The sequence below is a fragment of the Rutilus rutilus genome, assembly GCF_951802725.1.
Source record: "Rutilus rutilus genome assembly, chromosome: 25".
Lineage (NCBI taxonomy): Eukaryota > Metazoa > Chordata > Actinopteri > Cypriniformes > Leuciscidae > Rutilus > Rutilus rutilus.
Genome location: NC_140229.1, coordinates 9,327,193 through 9,352,727, shown reverse-complemented (window position 1 = coordinate 9,352,727; position 25,535 = coordinate 9,327,193). Strand labels below are relative to the sequence as shown.

The window sequence follows — 25,535 nt, the reverse complement described above, 5'->3', positions numbered from 1 at the left end:
ACCAGTGGTTATGTATTATATCTGAGGAAATCACGGGATCCGGCCAAATGATTGGATACAGATTGATGCACTTAAGATGTATGAAGAGGGAGACAGTACGGTTACTGTTAAGTGTTCTCGGCCCAGATGGCGTTGCCTATAGACGAGCACGAAAACACTTAGGCTTCGAGTCAACGTGCCACATAAAGTTTGGACCAGGATGTGTAAAATGCCATTCACATAAATACAATGACAGACACAAACTTGTAATATATATTTGCATTTAATCTTACATTCACATTCGCAGTACAACCTCAATTAGGCACTTGCAGCTTCTCAAACCTTTCACTGCAATTTCAAATTTTGCGCCTTGACTTTTGCCACTCTTTTTGTGCGAATGTGAATGTAAAATTAAATGCAAATATATATTACAAGTTTGTTTCTGTCATTGTATTTCTGTGAATGGCATTTACACATTTGTGACTACTTGTCTGCAGCTTCAAATTCAGAATACAGGTTTGTGACTATTGTCTGCGAGTGCAAATTTCAACATTCAGCTTTAGATTTTTATTTTACAGGTTTTCACATTGGAGCTGTGAGTGTAAATGTTCACTTACAAGTACGAATATTTATTGTACAAGTTCTCAAATTCACAGCTACTGTTTTCAGCAAATTCAACATTAAAACTGTTGTTCCATTGTTACGCCTTTTTGTAGTATTGTAGTACAAAACTATTACGCAGATTTTGACTTATATGCACAAGTTAACAAGGAGCTAACAAGAAACAGGTGTGAGTAATGAATCACTATGGCAAAAAACAAAGTAGCAATGGAAATGAAAGTAAATAGGAACTAAACACAGGAAGTGAACCACTGGAACAATAGAAACAGAATACACTTCAACATAAGTCCTTCAACACAAAACAGGGGAAACAAGACAGGAATTATAACATGGATCTATTAATTTATATTAAAAATAAAAAATTTACAGACAGTGACTTGAATATACTTGCATGATGACTTAATTAAAATTAGTAATTCATTTTGAAATTTCAAAGTCAAATTTCAAGGTCAAAGTCTTGAATTTGGCATTATCTTTAATTATTGTTTATTTATAAATTGTTCTGTTATTTGAAAATCAGTGTGTTAAGTTTTTCTCAATTATATCAGGCAATTTCAGTTCAGGTTGTTAAAACTCGAAAAACGAAAACCTTTCAAAATATGTTTGAAAATAAAAATGTTTAAAAATAATTATGAAATTATGAAAATATGAAGTGTTGGTCTAGGATGAGCGGCATCCTTTGTTTAAATTATTCTGCATTATTAACTGGAGCAATAGCTCTGCATTCTGGAAGGATAATATTCCCATTCTCTGAAGATCATGTGACATGTCTTGTCTAAATGTATACATAGCAAGAGGTCATACACTTATGGCTGACCTGAGCAGATTTGCACATATATCTCCCACTCATTTTGATTGCAGTACAGGGGCTTCTGTAGCAGCAGAAATGCCCACCTGACTTAATATCAGGTGGATTTGTCTGTCTCAGGCATTTGTATTCATTCTGACATTGTCTACATGGATTAAAGCACAACTGAGCAGTATACAGTGTGTCCTCTATCACAGTATGTAATGCTTATAGCGCAATTCTACACTTAGATGAATTAAACAACAAAAGAGCATCTACACCGGCCCCAAATGTATGAATTATGAATTTCATTGCTTTAGTGGGAATAAATGATGCAGAGCTTTTAAACTCAAATTAAACTCACTTTCTAAACAATTTTAACAATGACAATTTAACCATAGTAAAAAAATACTTCTTTTTTTATATATATATATATATTTCTGTGCTGATTGTGGGGGAAAATTTGAGAATTTTCCAGAGTGGATTTAAAAGTGGTAACGTGTTAAACGAACCTGAATCCTACACTTAGCTATTGGATTGCTATCAGTCTCGAATGCCTCCGGGAGGGCATTTCCACTTGGTCTTTAATGGATAGCTATCTAATCAGTAAAAATCTATGAAGTAATCAAGCATATATACCACTTAGTTCAACCGCAAAGTGTCCAGATTTATTTTTTTTCCAGAATTTTTAAACTATATGAATAAACTTGAAATATTTTGGTAAAAAAGTTAACTTTATTTTAGAAATGTCTTCTTTAAAATGTCTCTTGGTTTGCTATTTTACTATCTAATGCACTCAAATCTAAATATTTTAAGTGTGATTTAAGTGTTCAAATACTTTTTGGAGCTCTTTAGATGTGCTCTTTAAATAAAATGGATGCTTCTGTCGATAATGAAAAGCCATCTATCACGTCTCATATCACAGATCACTGGAGCATCCTGTGCGTGTGGTCTGTTCGCGAGCACATCACAGCCAGCGGAATCATTTGGCCAATTTTCCACAGCTGGTTTCCACCACGTAATTCCATCAGGTAACCAGACCTGATTAAGTAAACTGTCTGCATGCAGGTTTTATGATATACTGACTCATGAAAGAGCCAGTCTCACTGGCTGAGAGAAACCTCTCGTTTTGACTGACAGCAGAGCTGTGAGAGAGTTGTCAGATATATGTGTGTAAGAGTGCGTGTTTTGCTGATGTCAGGTTCTCAAACCGTCTGCGAAGCTGCTGGGGCGATGAGTGAGCTGTCCCACCAAGCACAACGCTCGACTGTCAATCAAACACAGAAATGTATAAGCCAAGGTCATTACAGGCAGACAGTGAGAGTGAGAGAGGTAACCAAAGAGCTATCACCACCCTAACATATTTTTCATAGGAAAACTGACTGGATCCAACTATTAAGTTTGCAAATGACTAACAGAACCCTGATAAATCAGCTTTTGTATCCCATGTAAGAGAAAAAAAATCATAGAGGTTTGATACGATAGAGTGTAAATGATAACACAGCTTGTTATTTTGGAACTGTTCCTTTAAGCAAGTGTTCAATTATTGCAATTTTTGTAACTGAACTAACATATCAAATGACTGACTGTATATAATACAATCAATAACCATGACCATAATGCATCAGCTGAGGTTTCTCTATCCGGGCCTGCAATGCTTTGGTCATACACTGAGCGGAAGAAAGTTTCATATTTGCTGATAAATGAGCAAATAGAAAGGAATGAGATTACATGACCACAATTTGGATTATAGTGTGTTTGCGCGTGTATGTATATACTGTATGTGTGTGTATGTAATATACATGTATACTATGTATACAGTACATGTATACTGTATATGTATTTATATATATGAACAGTAAAAAAAAATTAACATTGTATAATATTGCACACACAAAAAAAAGAATTTGAAATTGAAGCAGCCATTACCCCAGTCTTCAGTGTCACATGATCCTTCAGAAATACACATTTTATTATAATTATTAAAAATTAATATGTCCACCCAACAAGATAAATGTATAATTATTAAAAGAAAAAGCAGTAATAGGATATCATGACCTGCAGAGGTGCTAAATATTAACACATTGTTCATTACACTTTCTTTGACCTTATTTTTCATCTTATTTTAGCAGGCTCAGTGACACATAGTGGCTGATAAAGCAGTTTTAATCTCCTCGCATGTGCATAATAAAGTCATCATTACTCTCCTCATTAGAGTCATTATTTTAATGTATGAGCCAAACTCACTAATTGAAGGGTCTCTGGGCCATTAAACTTTAATAAGGCTACATTTTTACCAGCAAAGTGGGAGGATGTTGGCTTAGATTTGATAAGGTTTCAGTATTGTTTAATAAGGTCTATCTATCTATCTACCTATCTACCCATCTTCCTTAAAAAAAAAAACTAAAACAACAACGATGAGCCGCTGCTCATATTTGTCCACATTAAATGCAGCGCTCTCCATCTCTATATAACACATTGAGCTATTTCAACCATCTCCCTGGGCAAGAGACTTAGGTCAGCAGAAAAGAATGAGAGAGAGAATTTGAGAGGGGAAACTGAGTCAAGTTTATTTGAAAGGTGATGTAATTTCAGCTGCAGTTTTCTAAAATTGGAAGTTGAGGAAGGACAAAGCAAATCCTCGGAATACCATGTGCGGACAACGGGAAAGATCTCCTGTAACAGAAACACTGGCACCATTAAGTTCTATATAGTCTTTCAGTGACAATGGACCATTTTCTCATTTCTGGGTTTCTCAGAAAAGTCATCATAGTTGGGTAAACTTATGTAATACATTAAATTTTGCATTTCCATTTGCTAAATAGCAAAAGAAAAAGAAAAAATCCATGATAGTGTTTCTATGACAACAAAATATGAGAATAATACTGAGAGATTGATTACATTGGTCAGAAGAGAGAATTAGTCACTCGCTCAGCTATTGTATCAGAAACACTGAGGGCCCTATTTTAATGATCTGAAACGTAAGTATCAAACGCGAAACGCAAATAACTTTGTGGGCGGATCTTTGGCGCTGTTGCTATTATACCGGTGGGATAAATGACTCTTGCGCCCAACGCAAATCTAAAATGGGTTGGTCTGAAGTAGCTTCATTATTCATAGGTTTGGGCGTAACGTGAAATAAACCAATCAGAGCGTCATCTCACATTCCCTTTAAGAGCAGGCGCGCTTGTTCCATGGCAGGTTGCTATAATAACGGCGGATTTGCCAGGCGCACGCCAGGAGCGGTTCACAGCCGAGGAGACCGACGTTCTCGTCAGGGCCATAAAAGACAGAGAACTGGAGAAACCCACCCAAATTAGCTTCGGTTAAACAGGCGTATGATAATTTGGGTAAATGTGTAAGCTAGATTTATGCCTATTTTTTCACATCTTCATGGACACATCAATGATTTCCCTCGTGTGTTAATATTTTTCCTTGTAATAATGTAGCCTATGATTTGCAAAAATGAAAACTGCTGCTTCTGTGTAGATGAGAGAAGTGTATGCATGTTGTGCACACGCTACATTGACTTTAGACCAGGTTTTTCCTGGTCTGTGGTGGAATTGTTTTCTAAACCTGCAAATAGCATCAGGGAACGTTTGCTAATTTTGAAGGACTAATTTTAAACTAATTTACCGACGTGCGTCTGAGGAGGGAAAAGTCTGCTGTGCGTCGGGTGCAAAATAGGAATGATACATGCGTCGGTGTACAAAGTCAATTGCGCTGGCTGCAAGATAGGGCCCTGAAGCAGCGTTTACCAGAAATCTGTAATTGAATGGCAAGGTAATAAAACACAAAGAATAGTGCTATAACAGTCTTTAAAAAAAGGGTTTATTTCTTTAAGCAATCAGGCTCATTTCATTATTTTGATTCCGTAATTGCTTTTTTGAACAGTGTCCTTTTGCACAATTAGTGTTGGTGTGAATAACTTCACTTCTCTTAATCTCTTTCCTGTTGAACCTCTGGAGCTCTCTGAGATGGATGAGGGGATTTCTTCTCAGCAAACAGTTGAGTTCTACACAGCAGCCACACCATAAATAATTGAATTTGTGTGTAGACACTGCCCAGGCCACACATCAGCCCCTCCAAGGTCACTCCCAGAGGCAGTGACCAAGCACCGCTCTTGTCTTCAGCTTCCAGGGGGAAAAAACAGGGCAACCTTTTTTTTATTTTAAGGCCGTTGCGTTGCCTACAATGTTTTCTTGAGGAAATGCTGTATATACTATGGCAAATGATTTTCCAAAGTTACTCAGCATTTTCACTGGCAACAATTTTGCCATCGATGCCACAGGGAAAAACTGCCATATAGATAGTTTTAATATTATCTCTTTAGCAGGTATGTTAGGCTGCTGTCACTTTAAGACCTGACTCACATATCCATTATAGCCTACTGTTACACATGCGTTTTCTTTCTCAACTGTTCACTTAAAACATAACTGACTGTAATCTCTATATATTTAAGATCAAAAGTTTTATCTGTTAACGCACTGTGAACTAAAATGAACATGCACAGTTTTATTACCTAAAAGGTGAATGCTGTAAAATAAAATAAATAAATAAATAAAAAATAATATATATTATATAAAAATAATACATTTACAAGAGGTGCGTCATGTGTAGAAAATCTGCAAATAAGATCATGGCGTTAAAACCACTTGATTAAATTAAGTTTAGTACAGGGAAGTAGATCCACAACAGTTTTGATATCTTGTTCATCAGCTGAGTGTTGCCAGGCAGTATCACTGGGAATTGATGCTGTTGTCCCAAAGGTGTTGATGTTCATTTAGAAGCCATTTATGTCAGAGGTCGAATGAGATGCATTATAAGATGGCCATGTTGGAACAAGCAAACAGATGATATCGTGCCACACTGCCCTCACGCTGCCACCTGGACACGGCTCGCTCCGTTACAACTGTGGATGACTAATTAATGCCTCTCTGACAGGTGACACCATTTTATAAGTATCTGTTACTCTCCGGCCAATAGACAGGTATAACACATCCAGAGTGACCAAGCAAAGATGGATTCCACCTCCATTATTAATTCACATGGCTCAGGAATAGTGTTTAAGTAGTGTGTCTCTCTGCACTCCTGCAGTGTTCATCAAAGACACGGCTTGATTACAGCCTCAGGGGCGTCCGCCTCGCTGTAGACAGATGGAGAAGAGGAGTTGAGAAGGAATCCTTTTGAATTTTTATGACCTGGAAAGTGATTAGGATGCTTTTTAGACCGTCTTCGGGACGGGGATGAATGATGAGTTGATCGGAGCGATGATTGATTTTCCTTCATGAAATCCATCTGCAAAAAGGCAGTGTAACGCAGTTAGATGTTGTGGGAAGAAGGAGGCAGGAACCGGCGAACATTCAACACACGATTTAATAATAAAACAAACACAACGTAAGTCCAGGCCTGTCCTCTCTCGAACTTCACTGTCGTCGCTCCTCCCTTATGCTTCCGCTCCTCCGTGAGAGATACGAGACCGGTGTGTAGCGCAGGTGTCGCTCATTATCAATCACGCCACCGGCTTCGCGTCGTTCCATCACGGCCCTCGGCCTCGTCCTGCTCGCCACAAGCAGTTTGGAGGATTGTGTGTCTAATTCTCACTTCTGTTAATAGCGATGCCTGATCTATAAGAATCGATGACCTTGAGGGTGAAGCAAAAGGACGCGTTTCCCACTGAGGATGAGATATAAATGACCTTGTTGCCTTTTGATTGATGAGGAACGTGTACCTGCGTCGGTGCTTTATCAGGGCAGAGCCGTTTGTCACGCAGACAGCTGATTTAAGTTTACGTGGTGGTACGTGATGAATGAAAAACCTCTTGCTGAAGGTACAGCCTTGCATGTGTGCAAGAATAGTGTACAGTCCTTCAACTCCTTACCCTTTGCTTAGAGGCAGCTTTGAAGGACTCGAGCGATGGGAGGGACAGAATGAACACTATTTACCCACAAATCCTTGCCATTTGGGACATAAGCGGTCCCCTGATGTGAAGCAAATGGGAGCACATTGTGAACACATGAGCTTTAATCTCCACTGACACATTGCTTCTGTAGGTCACTTTCATCGCTGATACTTTCTGCGTGTAAACTTTTCATGGCCTCTGTAAGCCTCCAGAGATGTTTATAGAAGCTGGTTGACAGATTTGTGACAAGTCTTAAAAAATAAGCTTATCTATTTCCTCACAAAAACCTGTCATAGTAATTCTCATAGTAATGAAAAGGATATGAATATATTTGATATATACTGTATATTTGAGATATATATATATATATATATATATATATATATATATATATATATATATATATATATATATATATATTTGATATATATATATATATATATATATATATATATATATATATATATATATATATATATATATATATATTTGATATATATATATATATTTGCGATATATATATATATATATATATATATATAAATATATCACATTTCAGTGGTTATGGAGAAAACATTTGTATTTTTTCAGTTCTGCTATTGACCCATCACACTGTTTTTGTGTGTGTGTGTGTGTGTGTGTGTGTGTGTGTGTGTGTGTGTGTGTGTGTGTGTGTGTGTGTGTGTGTGTGTGTGTGTGTGTTTCCATTACTGCTTTTGCTTTAAGAAACACACAAACGTCTTGCATTATGTCCTAAATCTCTGTAATTTCATTTGCCTGAAAAGTGCATGCTTGACTTGGTAAGGTTTTTCATGACTCAGTTTGCCAGAGGAGAAATAAACAGTTAAAGGTAGGCTACTCACCAATCACATCTCATTTACATAAAATGCTTAAACTTTTTTACAAAGCAACTGAATTGTTTTCCAACAGTCTGCATGAGTTCAGAATGTATGTGCGTCTCATAGTAGGCAGTTTAAAAAGCGTATATTATGGCAAGCCGTTTTAACTTTCTCCACTTTAACTTCCAGGATATGAATCCTTGATATCAACAATTCAATTTTCACTAGTTAAAATTATACTTATTGATATCAGGAATTAGATTTCTACTAGTAACAATGGCTATTTTTGATATCAGAAATTACATTTCCACTAGTAATGCTAATTCTTGATATCCACAATTCAATTTTCACTAGTTAAAATGATAATTCTTGATATCAACAACTGAATTTCAACTAGTAAAAACTATAATTCTTGATATCTGTAATTGTATTTTCAAAATTCAAAATCAATTGTTGATTCAGTTGTCACTAGTTGAAATGTCTATTCTTGATAACAACTGAATTGCTAATAGTAACAATGTTCATTTTTGATATCAATAATTCCATTTTCACTAGTGACAATGTTAATTTCTGATATCATGAATGTGATTGTTACTAGTAAGAAAGCCATTTTAGATATCTGAAATAATATTGATATCAGAAATACATTTTCAGATATCAAATATGAAAAATGTTACTAGTAGCAATTCAATTGTTGATATCAAGAATAGACATTTCAACTAGTGACAATTGAATTATTGATATCAGTAATTCGCATTTTTACTAGTAACAATGTAATTATTGATATCAAAAATTATATTTCTACTAGTAAGAAATCAATTCTTGATATCAACAATTGATTTTGAATGGCAGCCTATGGTGACATTTCACTAGTGAATAATACATTTTTGATATCAACAATTCATATCCTGGAAATGAAAAGTTAAAACGGCTTGCCATAGTATATATTGAATCTGAATGAATGTGTCAGGCTTGGACCTCTTTATAAGGTGAGACGTCTGTTGACAATGACATACATCCTAGTTTGATGCATCAAGGCATTTGATGTGACAAATTCTGCTGACAGAACAAGGCAAAGATGTCAGATGCTCACATCTGCAATAACTGCAGTGTATGACACCCTTGTTTACGTCAAGCCTGCGGGTTAATGTGACAGCTGTAATATTATAATCACAAGGTTTCTTATCTGTGTTTGGTGTAGACACAGCTTGATAGCAGACATCCTGGTTGAGCACAGGTGCTTGATGTCTTACAGGTCCTCACAGATGCCTCTGTGTAATTTCCTCATCCTCCGCTCAGCTGTGAGGAAAGCACCTTGAGTTAATGAGAAATAAAAGCCTCTGTTAATGCTTATCAGAGCCAGCAGAAGAGAAGCCCAACCCCAATCACCTCCTCCAGGCTCCACCATCCACCCACCAACCAACCAACCCTTTTGTCTGGGTCACGGGGGGGGGAAACAAAACACACTGGCAGCGATATACCTGCAGGCTTTGCCATTACAATGCAGCCCTTTACTATTGAGAAGTCTTTGAAAGGTGATGGTAACTGATACAAATTTTAAGTAAATCTCTCTACTGCAAAACAGAGCAGGGTGAATCTTATTTTTTAAATAAATAAAAAGTGCATATATTGTTAGATGAAACTGTAATGTAAGTAGATGTAAGTAATATACTGAGCAACATATTGCACTCCTGAAAGTAAAAAAGAAATTGTATTTTGCATAAAGGCTATTTTCATTATTTTCTACATTTTTTCTTGTTTAAGAAACCGTTTCACTTGGATATACATCACAACATGCCGACTTTTAATTTTAAATTAAGACAAATACTAACATGATATATAAGATTAAACCATCACTATCGTTATAATAATTTTCTTAATTTGAGCTATGTACACATTAGTAATTCAACAGTCTGGTTTTGATTGTTCTGTGTTGCATGAGTGACTTGAGTATGCACTGGTTTGATTGAGTTCTCTTCTCTGACAATTAACAGTCACTCTGGGGTGGATGTTGGACATTTGCGGAAATGTGCGGTTAGGGTTAATGCCGAGCGTTTGTTGAGAGATCGGGTTGATCTGAAGTGAGCAGAATAGAGAATGAGCTATTAAAGACCCAGACAGAGGGCACAGTTACTACTGATCCATCAGGCAGAAAGCCATTCACATGCTGCCAATACACACACTTTAAAGTGACAGGCATAGAACAAACGCATAATTGATGCACTTAACAAAACAATGCACATGTGATGAAAACTCACACACACAAACAATTACACAGAACTACTGTGCATGTAAAAAACACGTCACTCTAAAAACACAAGTTCGGGACACAAATTCTTGTGATGACAAAGCTGAATTTTCAGCATCATTACTCCAGTCTTCAGTGTGAAAGTGTCTTTCAGAAATCATTCTAATGGTGATTTAGTGATTTTTTTTCAGGATTCTATGAATGATTCTTGATTCAGGATTTTTTGTTCTAAAGAACAACATTTATTTGAAATAGAAATCTTTTGTAACATTATAAAATGTCTTTACTGTCACTTTTGATCAATTTAATGCATCCTTGCTGAATAAAAGCATTCTTTTTTAAATAATAATCTTACCCTAACTTTTGAATGGTAGTGTATCATTCTTTCCAAAAAAATATTAAACATCAAAAAATGTTTCCAGCATTGATAGAAATATCTAATGGATCACGTGACACTGAAGACTGGAGTAATGGCTGCTGAAAACTCAGCTTTGCCATCACAGGAAAAAATTATATTTTAAAATATATTCAAATAGAAAACATTGTCCTTACAATATTTCACAATATTTCTGTATTTTGGTCAAATAAATGCTGCCTTGGTAAGCATTAGTCTTCTTTCAAAACCATTACAAAATCGTAATTATTCCAAACTTTGGACCAGTGTAGTGTATATAGAATATTTTTGTTTTGTTTCGGAGGGGCAAATTGTATATTGTCTATGCAAAAGCTTAAAGGTCCTAAATAAAGGATTTACACAATGCTTTATTTCCATTACTAGTGAGTAATTCCAGACAATATTTGGTGTCCTATCACATTTATGCACTGCTAAAAAGCATCTCTCTAACTTTCTGGCTACAGCACGAGTGACAGACATGGTGACACTTTGCCGACTGTGATACTCCAGACAGACAGCCTCAGGATAAAGTAATGCACCCGGCCAAGATGCCCATTTGGAACATGATAGCTCATATCTGTTGTACACCTCAAACCGGCTTATCATAGGTTGACAAACACAAATAGGCCACTTTGTCAGGTACCCACTGAATAAAATAATCATGGTGCATCACTTGATAACAGCTATCACTTAGACTATAGCCCTTCTGATGCATGCATTTTTGATGATTACGATGCCTGCTTCTCAGTCTAGTTGATGTAATGCTGAGTTAAGGTGGAAAGCAGAAGTTTAGAATTTAAAGTATAGTGATCAGTAATACATTTCATGTGGCTAAAGGGTGGAGGATGGGTTACCGTAATGAAATACCGCAAAATTGAATTATCTCCAAGCGTTAAAAGCTACATGCTCCACTTGACTGGAGAAAATGACTAAATGCTGAGTGCTCCCGTCTGAACTCGAGTAACCTTTGGTGGAAAAGGGACTTATCCTGTGACCACATCCCTTCTGCAGGAGCTAGCAGCTTCAGCTTTGTCCCCAAAATGAATCCTTCTTTTATGTCCCTTAACACCTGAGTTTATAGATCCGATTACTTGTCTCTATTTGTCTGAATGATTGTACCAGTAAAGCTATTTTACTGTGTCATTGCAAACATGATGCCTGGATATTTCCTCATCACTATTAAACAATGACCCACTGTGGTTGAAATTGTTCTCCAAAAATACTGTTCATGGACCAGTGAGCAAAATTTGCAAGGGGTTGAAAAAGGCTTTACCTGCCAACAGATTGTACCCCATAGACAGATAAGGATGGAGTAACGTTAGACCCTGTAGACAGCTGGAGTTCACAATATACTGTAGATTGGATTGCAGGGGCCACACTGTGAACAGATACAGCAAATCAAAGATGGCATTACAGAGCGCACATGCAGAGTTATCCTTCGGCTGAACAAGGCTACAAAGAATTGGCATTGTGCTCGTGTGTTAAATATTTCATTGTGAGACAATTGTTTTTCCCACTAATCCTACGTTATCAAACTCAATTCATTGGTTTATGTCAAAAAATAAATAAAAGTCTCCAATTATAAATGTCAATGTTACTTGGCACATGAGTCATTTCGGATTAGAAAGCTGTGCACACAGGTTAGCAGTCCATGAGCACGCAAGTAAACTGTGAGCAGGGTTAAGGCATCAATGCATAGGGATTAGTAAAACTGTATTCATGAATTAATAGTCTAAAGGAGTGGTCACAGTCTGTTAAGCATAAAAAATAAAAAATAAATCTCTTTCGATCCTGCAGCAACATTATTGTTGTTGGCTGTGAACAACTGGCAGGCAAGACAGCCAGAGGGTTTAAAAGCAGAAATGTGAAGCTTGTATTTTTGTTTTGTACGTTCATTAATTTTCAGTTTGTTATTTCAGATGTTATGTCTTCTGAATTGTCTTTCTAGGTGGAATAATTCTTGTTATGTAAGACCTGTGGGTAGAGTTTGCCCAAAGTCAACAGTGCTTCATGAATAGATATGTCTGGATCCTTCCATGTCCCTGACATCTACATAGAAAGTTGAAGCAAACATAATCAGATTTAAATAACCTTAAGTTGTTTGAAGAAATTATTCAAAACTCATATTTTTGTATTTGTTTATAAGGTTTAATTGAGTTTATTCCTGTGTATTCCTGTGCATTCTTTCAACAGAGGAATAGAGATTTATAGAGGAAATTAACTAATTTAATAATTGACAACGGAGCATCATTGAATCTTGTTTATCACTGTAAAGCTGCTTTGAAACAATCAATATTGTATAAAGTGCTATATAAATAAAGGTTTTTATAGGCTTTTTTAAGATACTTTTATATTGTATTGTAGCACTTTGAGTGTGAGATTTTTTTTACTTTATTAAATTAAATGTATTATTGTCATTACTATAGTTGTTTTCTTATTCTATCCATCCCCACAAAAATGTGTCTATTAGAGTTGGTATCACATATCAGTACATAGAAAATAGCAGTCCCAAAAACGGGTATACCAGCCTTTCTACAATATTTATTATTTTTATTTTATTTTATTTTTTATTTTTATTATAGAAAATTTAGACGAGTACTTTTTCTTTATTTTTACATCCCTGTTTAGGTGCCCCATAGACCATGCAAGAGTTTCCAAAATGCTTGTGGACACTGTTTTCACATTAGGTTCATTCAGTATCCACTCTGTCATAACTGAAAAACTACACGGCTCTGTGTATGTCTCTCTCTGAGGGAAGTGGGCGAGGTTTTGCTCACCTCAGGGATGCTGCTAGACAGCACTTGATCGCATTAGTAGTGTAAGTGTAGGCGTCGTCAGGGGAGCTGCAGGAAGAGAAAATGCTGCCGGGCTGAACACTCACTCTCTGGCCTCGCGGACTGCTTTCCTCGATGGCTGAAACGGTTTCCCGGAGCAAAGTGAATCCGAACTACGAAGAGAATTTATGCGGCTATTAAACCTGTCCGTTTTGGAATGACAGACTTTTATTCGTTTACGATTAAAATGGAAATCAACCGAAAACAACTTATTTCAAAGCGATGTCATTTTACCTTAGGACTGATGTGTTTGTTTGTTTTGTCTGCTGACGCTTATGAATGTCCAGATACCTGCAAATGTAATGACAGAACCGTGATCTGTGCGGACACGGAACAGATCAAACTACCTCTCGAAGTGCCGAGAAGGACCCAAACCTTAACTCTGAACAGAAACAATATCTCCGTTTTAACCGAGAGAGCTTTTTCAGCCAACGGGACAGATATGGAGTTGCTCACGCTGTCACTGGAGGACAACAACATACGGGAGATCAAAAGTTGTGCGTTTTGTGGACTCCCCCGACTTCTTTACTTAGAATTGAGTTACAACCGTTTAATGGCTGTGAATCCTGATGCTTTTTGTGGATTGGGACAGCTGCGTAATCTTTACCTCAGTAACACCTTAATGGCTTCGGGCGCGAGCCAATTACCAAGCGCACTCTCCACAGACAGTTTGTGTAATCTTCAGACACTGGACCTGTCTGGAAACCATTTGAAATCAATTCCTCTTAATGGTTTTGGTAACCTCAATTTAACCACATTAATACTGACAAATAATTCCATCGCCACCTTGCATAAACGTGATTTACAAAAATTTAATGAATTCAAGGAAATAAGTGTTAACTTATCACAGAACCCGTTCGAGTGCAAATGTGACAAACTGAAGGAGTTTTATGATTGGCTTAAGAATAGCCGCCAATGCGTAGACTTGGAAACTCTGAAATGTGCTCAACCTGAAGAGAAGAAGGATATACCTCTGGTGAACGTATGCAAACCCCAAGACTTGGGTTCTTATGTGCTTCTCGGCATTGTGCTAGCCCTCATCGGAGTTGTGTTCCTTATGGTGTTGTACTTGAACAGACGAGGCATTAAGAGATGGCTCAATAACATCAGAGAGGCCTGCCGGGATCAAATGGAGGTGTATCATTACAGATATGAACAGGACTCCGATCCCAGACTAGCAAACGTTGCCGTTTAAGCGGAACCTCGTGAGACACCATTTCCTTGAACTCTTTGCATGGTGTCTCACACTATGGCAATGAAACTGGAGTTTTGTGGCTTTTGTCTGTTAGCTTCAAGACAAGTGTAGCAACTCTTATAAGTTGACCAAGTTAACTTTCAGCAGATATACACTATTAAAATGAACTTTATTGCTGTCTCTTTTAAAATTGAGAAACCCTCCGGAGGGCGCTGCCTTCGATAGGATAATGGACCTGGAACTTCAATAACTCATCATGGACTCATGGGCGTGTCCAATTTTTCGTCCAACAAAATGTTGTTGGAATGAGAATTTTTTAAAGATCCTTTGTGAGAAATTTGTTTCAATAGGAAATAGGAATAGGTATTAGGCTATGGAATGCAGGTGGTTTAACTGTAAATACATTTAGCTTTTGTGACATAGTATGAGAATGTTTAAGTACATTAGAGTGAAAGTATATGCACAGACAGTATATGCACTTCCTGGAGAACTGCTTGAATTTTTCATATTTTTTATTTATTTTTTATTTTATTTTTTTACCCCACATAACCTTGTATACAGTGCCAATTTCCAGACACTCTTGGTGTAGAGTGAGACACAATGACATGAGTCCTTTTTTTTTTCTTGGCAATTTTTAATCTAGACCTTTGATTTTGTTTATGTGTATGAATATTTGACTGTGCAAAAGATGTACAATTATAATATTTTAAATATTTATCATATTTATATCAATATAGCCTATATCATATTTTAAATTACTGTGATGCAGCCTGGATAATCTTCTGATGAAATTACAATATAGAGCAGTGACATAATACCATTTTACTTGTATCCTCAATAAAGCTCAAGATATCCTCAATGAATGCTCTTTGTGTGTGTGTGTGTGTGTGTGTGTGTGTGTGTGTGTGTGTGCATTTTTTTTTATTTTTTTTTATGGGTCTCGTGTCTACGGAGCCCCTGAGGGGACCTTTGCAAAAAAAAAAAAAAAAAAAAAATAGGACTTTAGCGTGCGCACGAGAAACTATCGCATGCTCACAAGAAACTTTCTCCTACTCACACATTACAATTTCCGGTTTGCGTTCAATTTGCGTCACTGCCATCTTACTAAGAAAACAAGAGCATGGATGTGGATGCGCATGAATTAATCAAAATCTATTTTAAATTAGGACTTCAATATAAAACGCGTGCGCACGAGAAACTATTGCATGCGCACGCGAAAGTCCTATTTTTTTTTTATTTTTTTTGCATAGGTCCCCTCAGGGACGTGTCTCATGAGTTCCTTCATGCTTCATTTTGTTTTTACAACAAACATTCTGGATTTTCATAATTGAGAATATCAAATAATGTCAACTAATCCGGGTTTAGAGGAAATCCATTATTCCAAATGCAAACACATTTTTAAGGCATTATTTGATTGCAGTGAAGCGAATGGCAGTTTCTTATAAGTGGAATATCATTAAATACTTTTAAATGCAATACCATGTACTGTATGTATGCACACTTTTGTGTGTGTATCTCAAACTCTCTCTTTAAATAACCTACTATGAGGCTATCTCTCCCTAATACTGATGATAGTTGGAGACAATTTGCTGCTAATAAAAGAACAGAGGCATTGGCTGAAGACAAATCTGTGACATAATTATAGCTGGGATTAATCTCATCAGGGTCATAACTATAAGAGGCGGATGTCCTATAAATCCTGGGTCTCGCCCCTGAGCTGCTTCATTTGCCCAGGTTTAATTACTAGGTTCCTTATGATTGGGTGTTTGATTTTAAACACAAGGTCAGTTGCACACCAGCACAACCCCTGATACAAATCCTGTGGGTACTGAACAGAAAATGAATGTCCTGCGCAAATCCATTTCCCTCCAGTTAGCCTGAATAATTTTTTTATATAAAGTTTGTTATTAATGTTCACTGCATTGATGGTTTCTGTATCCTGTGGAATCCAGATATTAGAGAGGTTGGATAGTCATTTTAAACATTCGTTTTCAGCGTGTGGGAGACTTTTTTTCTAGTTATTAATTATTGTTCACTCCCAAAATTCAATTTGAATTAGAATATCACGATGAAGTTTCTTATTTTCCTAAGTCGTGCTCATGTAATGAACAAACGTTTTTGTGTACGCAACAAACCCGAATGGAAAGGAGACAATTTTGAGTGGATACAACTTAAAATCACCATGATATCAAAATGGACAATTCTTCTTCTTTTTTTTTTTGTTCTTTCTTTTTTTTTCTTTTTTTATTATTGCAATATTTAACATAAACGATTTATCCATGCATAATTTTTTTTTTTAATTCATGTGCCCTTGTAATCTTTAATTAAAATAACTTCCCCTCCCTCTTGCAGTGACATCTCTTCTCTGATGACGTGTTAATTGGTGCGAGGGCGGGACAACCTGTCACTCTCATGACATCACAGCAAGAGCAAACCACAACCATCAGATCAATTCCCGATGGACAAAATAAAGTTCCGCCCAACATTTATTCTTGTTTGAGAAGCCATTTCACACAGGTGGGAAACAGAGATCAAATGATTGGATCACACGAGGGAGAGAGGGAGTCACATTCCACTAGACAGGATTTATGGACTACTTTTATGGTACTTTTATGCGAGTTTTGGAGTTTCACAGTTACAATCACCAATCGTATCATCCTTGTGTTTCACAGATAAAATGTCTTATAGTTTGGAAGAAAATAAGGGTGAGTAAATGGTAAATGGTAAATTTATTTTGAGCCGATTATTTCTTTCAAATTGCTCCTGCAATTTGAAAATAAGAGTAATATTTTAAGAAAAACATTAAATCATATTATTTGAGCCCTAATATTTTGAGGAAATAGTAATTTCTTTATAATTTAAAAAATAAATATTTTTATGTTACTGTCCCTTTAGGGATTCATACCGTATTTCATTATTTTCAGAAAATGTACTCAAAATAGGGTTTTGAGGATTCTAAAAATATTGCAAAACTAGTGGTGCTGATTCTGGCTAAGAAAGCTGCAGGTGTTAAAGCAGAACTTGGTAACTTTTTTAACTTAATAAAACGGTCTAGAAATCATTTGGAAGGTTAAACAACCTGTTCTGGTGATATTGGTGACTTTCCCCGCTCCCCCCAGCGTTCCCAGGCAGAAAACCAACCTTGCAACTTGGGGACTACCGTCCCGGCAAGATAGAAATTGGAAGTCTCGTGAGAAGCGAGAACGAGCGCGAAACACGAATTGCTTTACAGCAATTCGACATAAACACACACGCATATGTATGATGTATTACCAGATTACCCACCTCGGTAGACATAGCTCCACACGATACAGTTGGCTTGCTTGCAAGTGAGTTTTTTACGACCGTGTTGTGAAATATACACCCCCACAGCTGTAGGGGGAGCTCGTGGGGAAAACATGCGACAACAAAAGGGAAAATCAGAGAAGAAGTGACTAGAGTTCGCTAGAGTTGCCGAGTTCTGCTTTAAAGCAGGGCTATGCAGTTTCGGGAATTTCTTCGCTGTATTCTCGCTTTTTGCTCACAGGTTTCTCTCTAGAGCTCCCCCTACAGCTTCGGAATAGATATTTCACAACACTGTCGAAAAACTCGTTGGCGACTCTCAGATACCAGAGGCTAGTAGATCAACGACATCAAAGCAGATGGGACATTCTTTAAAACGTCTTCTTCATTCAGGTTCGAACAGTGTGAGGGAGCGCAATAATGACAGAATTTTAGCAGATTTTTTTTGCCGTAAAGCAATTCGTTACATCGCGAGACCTGATATCACGCGATACTTCCTGACGCCGGCCCAAAGTTGCAAGGGTGGTTTTTCGGCTTACAGGCGCTTGGGGGGTGCGAGACGACCACCATTCAACCCCAAAAAAGTCATATAACTATTCCAATGACTCCGAAGCTGTTCGGTTAAGGTAAAAAAGTTACTTAGTTCACCTTTAATATGTGCTGATGGCATCAGTTCAAGTCTTAGATGATAAAAAAAGATTCTGCCTCAGCATCATTCATCTGTTATATTCAGAAGGTGAATCTTCTTTCCCACTCTGATTTAATTTCACACATACATTTATTAATCTCACATGACCTACTCCAGACCCCAGTCTCTCAGCAACTTTGAGTTAGTCACACTCTGTGTGTAAAGAATTAGGCCTCTGACTCAGAGTCCATTCCCCCTGTAAGCCTGAGTGAAATTTGAAATGACTTTGTCCAATTCACTGACTTTCTAAAATTGAGGAAACAGTCAAATATTTATGCCGACCACAGCAAAAAAAAGAAAAAGAGCAAGAGATAAAGAATGAAACCCTTTGAATAGGCTATTTTCTCTTATAATGGCCAGCCGTTTTGTGCTGCTCTGGTCTTGTGCCAACTCATCTAACTCTTTATAGTGCTAGGACAACCCATTACCATTCTATACTATCTTTTTTGCACAAGGAACACCTTAGCATAGTGCCGGCCAAGCAACTACCTATTTTCAGTAAAAGCTTTTCCGGAGTTAACATTCAGGGACTCTTGGAAAACTATTATAGCAATTGTTCTTATGTGATTTTTCCATCTGCTACTTCTCCAAAGAAACTTGTCATATAAAGTTATACTATTAGCATGATCTCCGTTAGGTACTCGTGTCTGTGTCGTCTTATTCTTCACCTTGAGTATGTAAAATACATAACAGGTACTTACTAATTATTGGGGTGTGTATGCATTTGGAATTGTCAAGATACTGTCATGGACACATTATTTAAAAAGGGTTGTTGCTCCAATGCTCTAATTAAGACTCATTAAAATCCTTAATGTGTTGACTAGTTTGAGTAAAGGGACTCTTGGAAAACTGTGGTGGCTCATTACATAACCCACAGAAAATGATGAAATAAAGCGTTTGTCTTTCATAATGGATGGCAATTGTCAAAAAAATTATTTCATCAGCAATCATGAGGCAAAAGCAGCTTTCAAACAAAATATATTTGAAGGTTTTGACAGGCTCTTGTCAGTTTTCTGTCTACCTGAAGCTTCTAAAATCCAGGTGGCAGAAGATGATACACATGATGTATTTGATGCAACATCTCATTAATATTCACATCAGAATTTTATCTCGCCATACATCACTGCAGCCAACTCTCAATATTTCAGTAATCCTTATAGTAAGATAATCTCTATTGAAATTGATAATTGTTAATGAACAAATAAACACCAAATTTAGGGCGACCTCAGTGACCTTTTTTCATTTAAGTTTTGAGAGTAATTTCCTCTTACCCTCATGAGATGAGAGAAGCTTGGGGCTAATTAGGGCAGAAATCATTCACACAGACTAGACCTGATTTGTTTTTGTCTCAGAATTGCTTTAAGACAGACAAATGAGTCACTTTGTCAATGTTGTCTTTATTTAAAGACATTGTGTGTGTGTGTGTGTGTGTGTGTGTGTGTGTGTGTGTGTGTGTGTGTGTGTTCTGGCTTTATTCTAAATTTGTAAAACTATGTAAAACCTAATGCTCAAAATAATTAATGGTTTGAGTATACGGTAAACTCAAATCAAATTAGCTTTTATGAGTATTTAGAACTTTCTATTTCTTTTAAGTTCCCAAAACTGACACATATTCGATAAGCCCACAATGATCTAATTTTCAAATCCGGCAAATACATTTATACATGAGATTTTGCAAAACAGCTTAAAAACCCTTACAGCCACAAAATATTTCACGTGCACTATTCCATAGGTCTTTTTAGTAAAATCCTCATCACATGAAGTCTCAGTAAGCTTGCTATCCTATAATTTGATCACAGAGTGGTATAAAATATGACAACTTCACTCCACCTGAGCGTAAAAGTATGACATTAACTGTTTTGACCCGCCGTTCAGTCTGTATTTCACACAGAGTGATGAGAAACGGCTTTAGCTGCTCCGAAACAGGTCGTGCTTTGAAGCCAAATACTACACAATGAATGAAGGTATACTGTACATAAATTGAATAATTGATACTTAATGCCGGTACAGTGCAGGTTAATATACGAAAATGATACTTTTGGAGAGGCTGTGACCACTTGAAACACCTTGAATTGGATTTGCTCAATCCAATAACCTCTGGCCAGGCCAAATCCTTTGAGTGGAAGCTTTGATTAAAATGAATGAAGATTATATGTTATCAAAGCTAATTATAAGTTTAAAGCAGTTAAAATGTGGGTTATGAAGACAAAAACGATAAGGATGGTGAGGATGGCACTTTTTAAATAGTGCACTCCAAATTAAGACAGATATGGTGATGTGTTTTGAAGTGCCCCTATTTTGTTTTGTTTTTAATATTCCCTTTCAGTGTGTAATATAGCTGTTTGTGAATGTAAACGTTCGGCAAAGATGTAAACTCGAAAGTGCATGATAAATAAAGTTACTGTCTCTCAAAAGAAGGAATCGACTCAAAACCACATAAACCGGTTTTACGTCACCAGAAAATACATTTGCATAATGCCCGCTAGTTGTACGTTGTCCTCCCGCGAACAACTTGTCCCGCCTTCAAACTCTTAATTTTACTGACTACTTCTCGGAGTTCAACGCAGGATTCACAAAATGCTTGCTCTTGAAAGATGGATTAGTACTCTGTTTATTTGGAACAACTTGCTCCTCAGAATCAACCTGTAAGTATGAATAATAATTGATGTATAGCCTATATTTTCTACTAGGTGTTTGTGTTTTATATTGTGTAAGTGTGTAAGCAAATCAGCTGTGGGCCACTACTGCCTAAAACTGTGTCTAATGCAGATTGTCTGTCGTTCTTACTACTTTGAGAAAAGATAAAGGATGGAGCAAGATTTTTTTTTTTTGCAAACTTTAATGTTACATCAGTCATTCACGTTAGTGCTCGGCTAACGTATTCACCGTTATTGATACAGTTAATGCAGTTCTCGCATGTGCACTGCAATAAATTAGAAATGTAAACATGTTTGTTTGGACATACACTTGTTAATGCTTATGGTGAGAAATTACAGTTGAAACATCTCCTAATGTACCTCAAACCGAGCAGCTTATCACTGAGAAACATCCTGCTCAAGTCGTGCTTGCGATGGAGGTTCGGTTTGAATAAGTAGTTCATCCAATGTTTCACAATCGGACTCGGATAGATACGGTAAAATCAACGTCATCGTTAGGGTCTTTACTGTGAGTACAATAGCTGAGCTTTAGGAAGCCTCCGGAGCTGAAGTTAATGGTAATGGGCGTTTTGTTTCCGATGTGTGCTGTAAGCGGTAGACCAATCACAGACTGGGCCATCTGGCCAATCAGAGCAGAGGGATTTAAAGATGATAAAAGGGAGGGATTTAAAGAGACTGATTCATCCAATGAGTCGTTTGATAATCACTGAAAATGAAAGTGTTTTTTGACCCTTGATGCATATAAAACTGTTGTAGGAGACCTCAAACAAAATTAGAAGCCTTTAAAATAGCATAATAGGGGCACTTTAATATAGCAACACTGTTTTTTTGTTGTTGTTTTTTTTCATAGTGTTATACTTGTCAAATGATTCGGTGCCTTCAGGCATCTCAGTTTCATTTATTTTAAATTACAGCAACAGCTTGATATCTCTAAACGCAATTATAATAGAAAGGAAGAAAGAAGTTTCAGGATTGATGTCATTTTAACACCTCAATCAATCAAGCTGTGTAACTTGTGTTCACACTTCAAAGTGCAGTTGTAGTCATTCTCTTTTCTCTCAGAGACTGCACTTCCTTTGCCAGCTGAGGAAATTAAACCTGCCACAGGAGCTGCTGATATAGTTCTACTGCACTTCTACATCTGTCTGTTTCACCAAATCAGACCTTAGAAGATTACAGCGGATAGTCCGGACTGCTGAGCTAATCACTGGTACAACCCTCCCCACTCTCCAAGAACTGTACTCATCCAGAGTGAGTAGAAGGGCTGGCAAAATCATTCTGGACCCCTCACATACAGGCCACTTCCTCTTTGAACTTTTGCCGTCTGGTCGGCGCAACAGAGCACTGAGCACCACGGCCAGGCATAGGAACAGTTTCTTCCCTCAGGCAATCCATCTCATGAATATTTAATGCCCCCACTTGGCAATAAGGATGTACATTACACAACACTATTATACATTTATTTATTTAAAACGCCATACTTATTTACATTTCCTTGCATTTGTACATAACATACCTGTACACACATATAACGTCCATTGCCAATTTTTGTATAGTGTGTATTTTGAAAAATATTTTTTGTATATTTTTATTTCCTATTTACTTATTTTCATTCTTTTTATTGTCTGTTATGTCACTGTCATTCTGTTTGTGCTGAAGCTTCTGTCACATGTATAAACATACCTGGCAATAAAGCTCTTTCTGATTCTGATGCTAATAAGCAACTAATAGTGAGAATTTGACCCTAAAATAAAGTGTTACCTTTAAGGTTTTTGTTATATGATTTTCCCACTTTGAGTGTTATGGAGTTTGTAATGCTGTCTTCATATTATCCCTCTGGGAGATTATATTGTTGTTACAAAAATGAACACAAAAACAAACAGACTAATTAGTGGCGCTTAAGGCAATTAGTCACACCATCAATAATCTCACATTAGTGAAGCAAAAACCACTAATGAATGTCTTTTCTCTCAAGACTAGTTGATACTGGAGGTTCTTTCCTGTTTAATGACACCTCTGGAGGACAAATTTGACAATATATTCCCCATAAATGTTCTCAAGTTTCATTAAGGATCCCGAACTGTGAAGCAGAGGCAAAAACGTGTTGTCCACAAACCACCACAACACCTTTTCATGTATTATTAAGACAATGTAACATTTTCATTGTTGATTTCTGGTTGAATGTTTTAATGACTTTTGCCATCAAATAATACAGATGTTAAAGGTGATTTGTATAAAGCACAGGCTGTTGTGTGACTGTTTCTCATAGGAATCTGGTTTCTCGTCCACTGAAAGCAAAGCGCGCTGCAAGGAAACTTGGTCGTAAAGGAAGGACGGCTATGCAGAACGGCAATTCTGCCCCCAACAACTCCCTCATTCAGCCTGCAGGATTTTACATTGTTGGCATGATTTCAATGCCGTACAAGGAAATTCATGTAATTTTCCTCACTGTGCTCTATTTAATCACTGTCGTATGCAATGTCTTTCTGATCATCATCATTTTCTATGACCACCGACTGCATGTCCCAAAGTTCATGGCTGTTGGTAATCTGGCTTTGGTTGATCTTGTTCTCAGCACTTCTCTTGTGCCTGGCATGATAAAGACTCATCTTTTTCGAGACAATTTTGTGCCATTTAAATTGTACCTTGTGCAAATGTTCACTTACTATACTTTTGTATCCCTCGAGTCGTTTTCCATATGTGTTCTCTCTTATGACAGATTCATTGCGATCTGCTTGCCTTTAAGACAGGAGTCTATAAACACAAACACCAGAATGGCTTACATAATTGGTGCAATTTGGTTATTTTGTGTTGTTGTAATAATCTTTGTTACTATATCCATCCTGCCCCTCTCATTTTGTGGCTCTCTTAATGTCGACAGCTATTTTAGTGATTATGCTCCTGTTTTAGAACTTGCTTGCAACGATATGATGCACCAGTGGAATTTGGGCACTTCTTTAGGTATACTCTTCATAGTTGTACCTTTGACTTTTATTTTCTTGACTTACATGAGTATATTGATCGCTGTATTCAGAATGAAAAATAATCAGAGTCGTTATAAGGCGCTGTACACATGCATCGAACACCTCGTGTTAGTGACCTTATTCTTCATTCCAATTTTAGTTATCTTCAATCTTAAATTTTTTGGAGTTTTTTGGAACTCCAATGCTGTTCTGGTGTGCTTGTCTTTGTCATCCCTCATCACACCCTGCGTGAATCCCATCCTTTACTCATTGAAAACTAAAGAGATTAGAAGCAGGATTCATTCTTTGTTAACCCGCAGACTGTCTGTTCATCCTCTTAAAAATGCACATTAATGTATAGAACATAATTGCGGCTCAAGTGCAAAGTGCTGAGATTATTTATAATGTTATATTGGAGGATATCTGTGATGCTTTTGGTATTATTTTGTGTTCATATTAAAATGCATTGTTTTTCTATAAAACTTAAATCTCCAATTCCTCAATGCTAGTGTTGTTTTTGGCAGCCTGTTTTAATTTTAGTTTTAGTCTAGTCTTTGTGTCAGGCTGTCATTTTAGTTTTTATTACTTTTAGTCACATTCATACTCTTTTTAGTCTAGTCAAGTTTTAGTCGACGAAAACTGATGACATTTTAGTCTAGTTTTAGTCAACGAAAACTGATGACATTTTAGTCTAGTTTTAGTCAACGAAAACTGATGATATTTTAGTCTAGTTTTAGTCGACAAAAACTGATGACATTTTAATCTAGTTTTAGTCAATGAAAATTGTATTTTAGTCTCTTTTTAGTAATGTGATTCTATTTAACCCAGTCAATATAGAATTTCAAACAAGGCTATCTTATTAGGCTATTTAGTAGGCCTATATTTAGGGCTGTGACGGTGGCAGGTTTTTTTTACCACCGCGGTAATGGACCAACTACCGGCGGTGGTTGGGGGGTTATTTAAAAAAAAAACTCGTTTTATATTTCCACACAAAGACGCGTGATATACACTCTGCGCTTTGAGAGGCATGTGGGACACAGGCAGGAAAACACGAAGATATCGATCTCCATCGATCTCTTTATGATATCTTTGTGTTTTCTACTTGATGTAAATTGGTTTGAAGAGCGAATTTTATCCTCCACAAGG

At 36.8% G+C, this 25,535-nt stretch overlaps 2 protein-coding genes across 2 annotated transcripts; both read left to right on the top strand.

The window, feature by feature from the left end:
* Positions 1 to 13,473: 13,473 nt before the first annotated feature.
* tpbgl (trophoblast glycoprotein like) lies at positions 13,474 to 15,641 on the top strand. The gene has a single exon (XM_084399798.1). It carries the CDS (start codon positions 13,762 to 13,764, stop codon positions 14,797 to 14,799), a length of 1,038 nt encoding a protein of 345 aa, XP_084255924.1. The 5' UTR covers positions 13,474 to 13,761; the 3' UTR covers positions 14,800 to 15,641.
* Positions 15,642 to 23,765: 8,124 nt separating this feature from the next.
* LOC311285623 (olfactory receptor 1F1-like) lies at positions 23,766 to 24,743 on the top strand (the record flags this gene model as incomplete). Its single annotated transcript, XM_084401354.1, has 1 exon — positions 23,766 to 24,743. One exon carries the CDS (start codon positions 23,766 to 23,768, stop codon positions 24,741 to 24,743), a length of 978 nt encoding a protein of 325 aa, XP_084257480.1.
* Between the last annotated feature and the right edge of the window lie 792 nt (positions 24,744 to 25,535).

Excerpts from the sequence above, each read along its gene's own strand:
- tpbgl (XM_084399798.1), top strand. The coding sequence starts at position 13,762 with ATGACAGACTTTTATTCGTTTACGATTAAAATGGAAATCAACCGAAAA.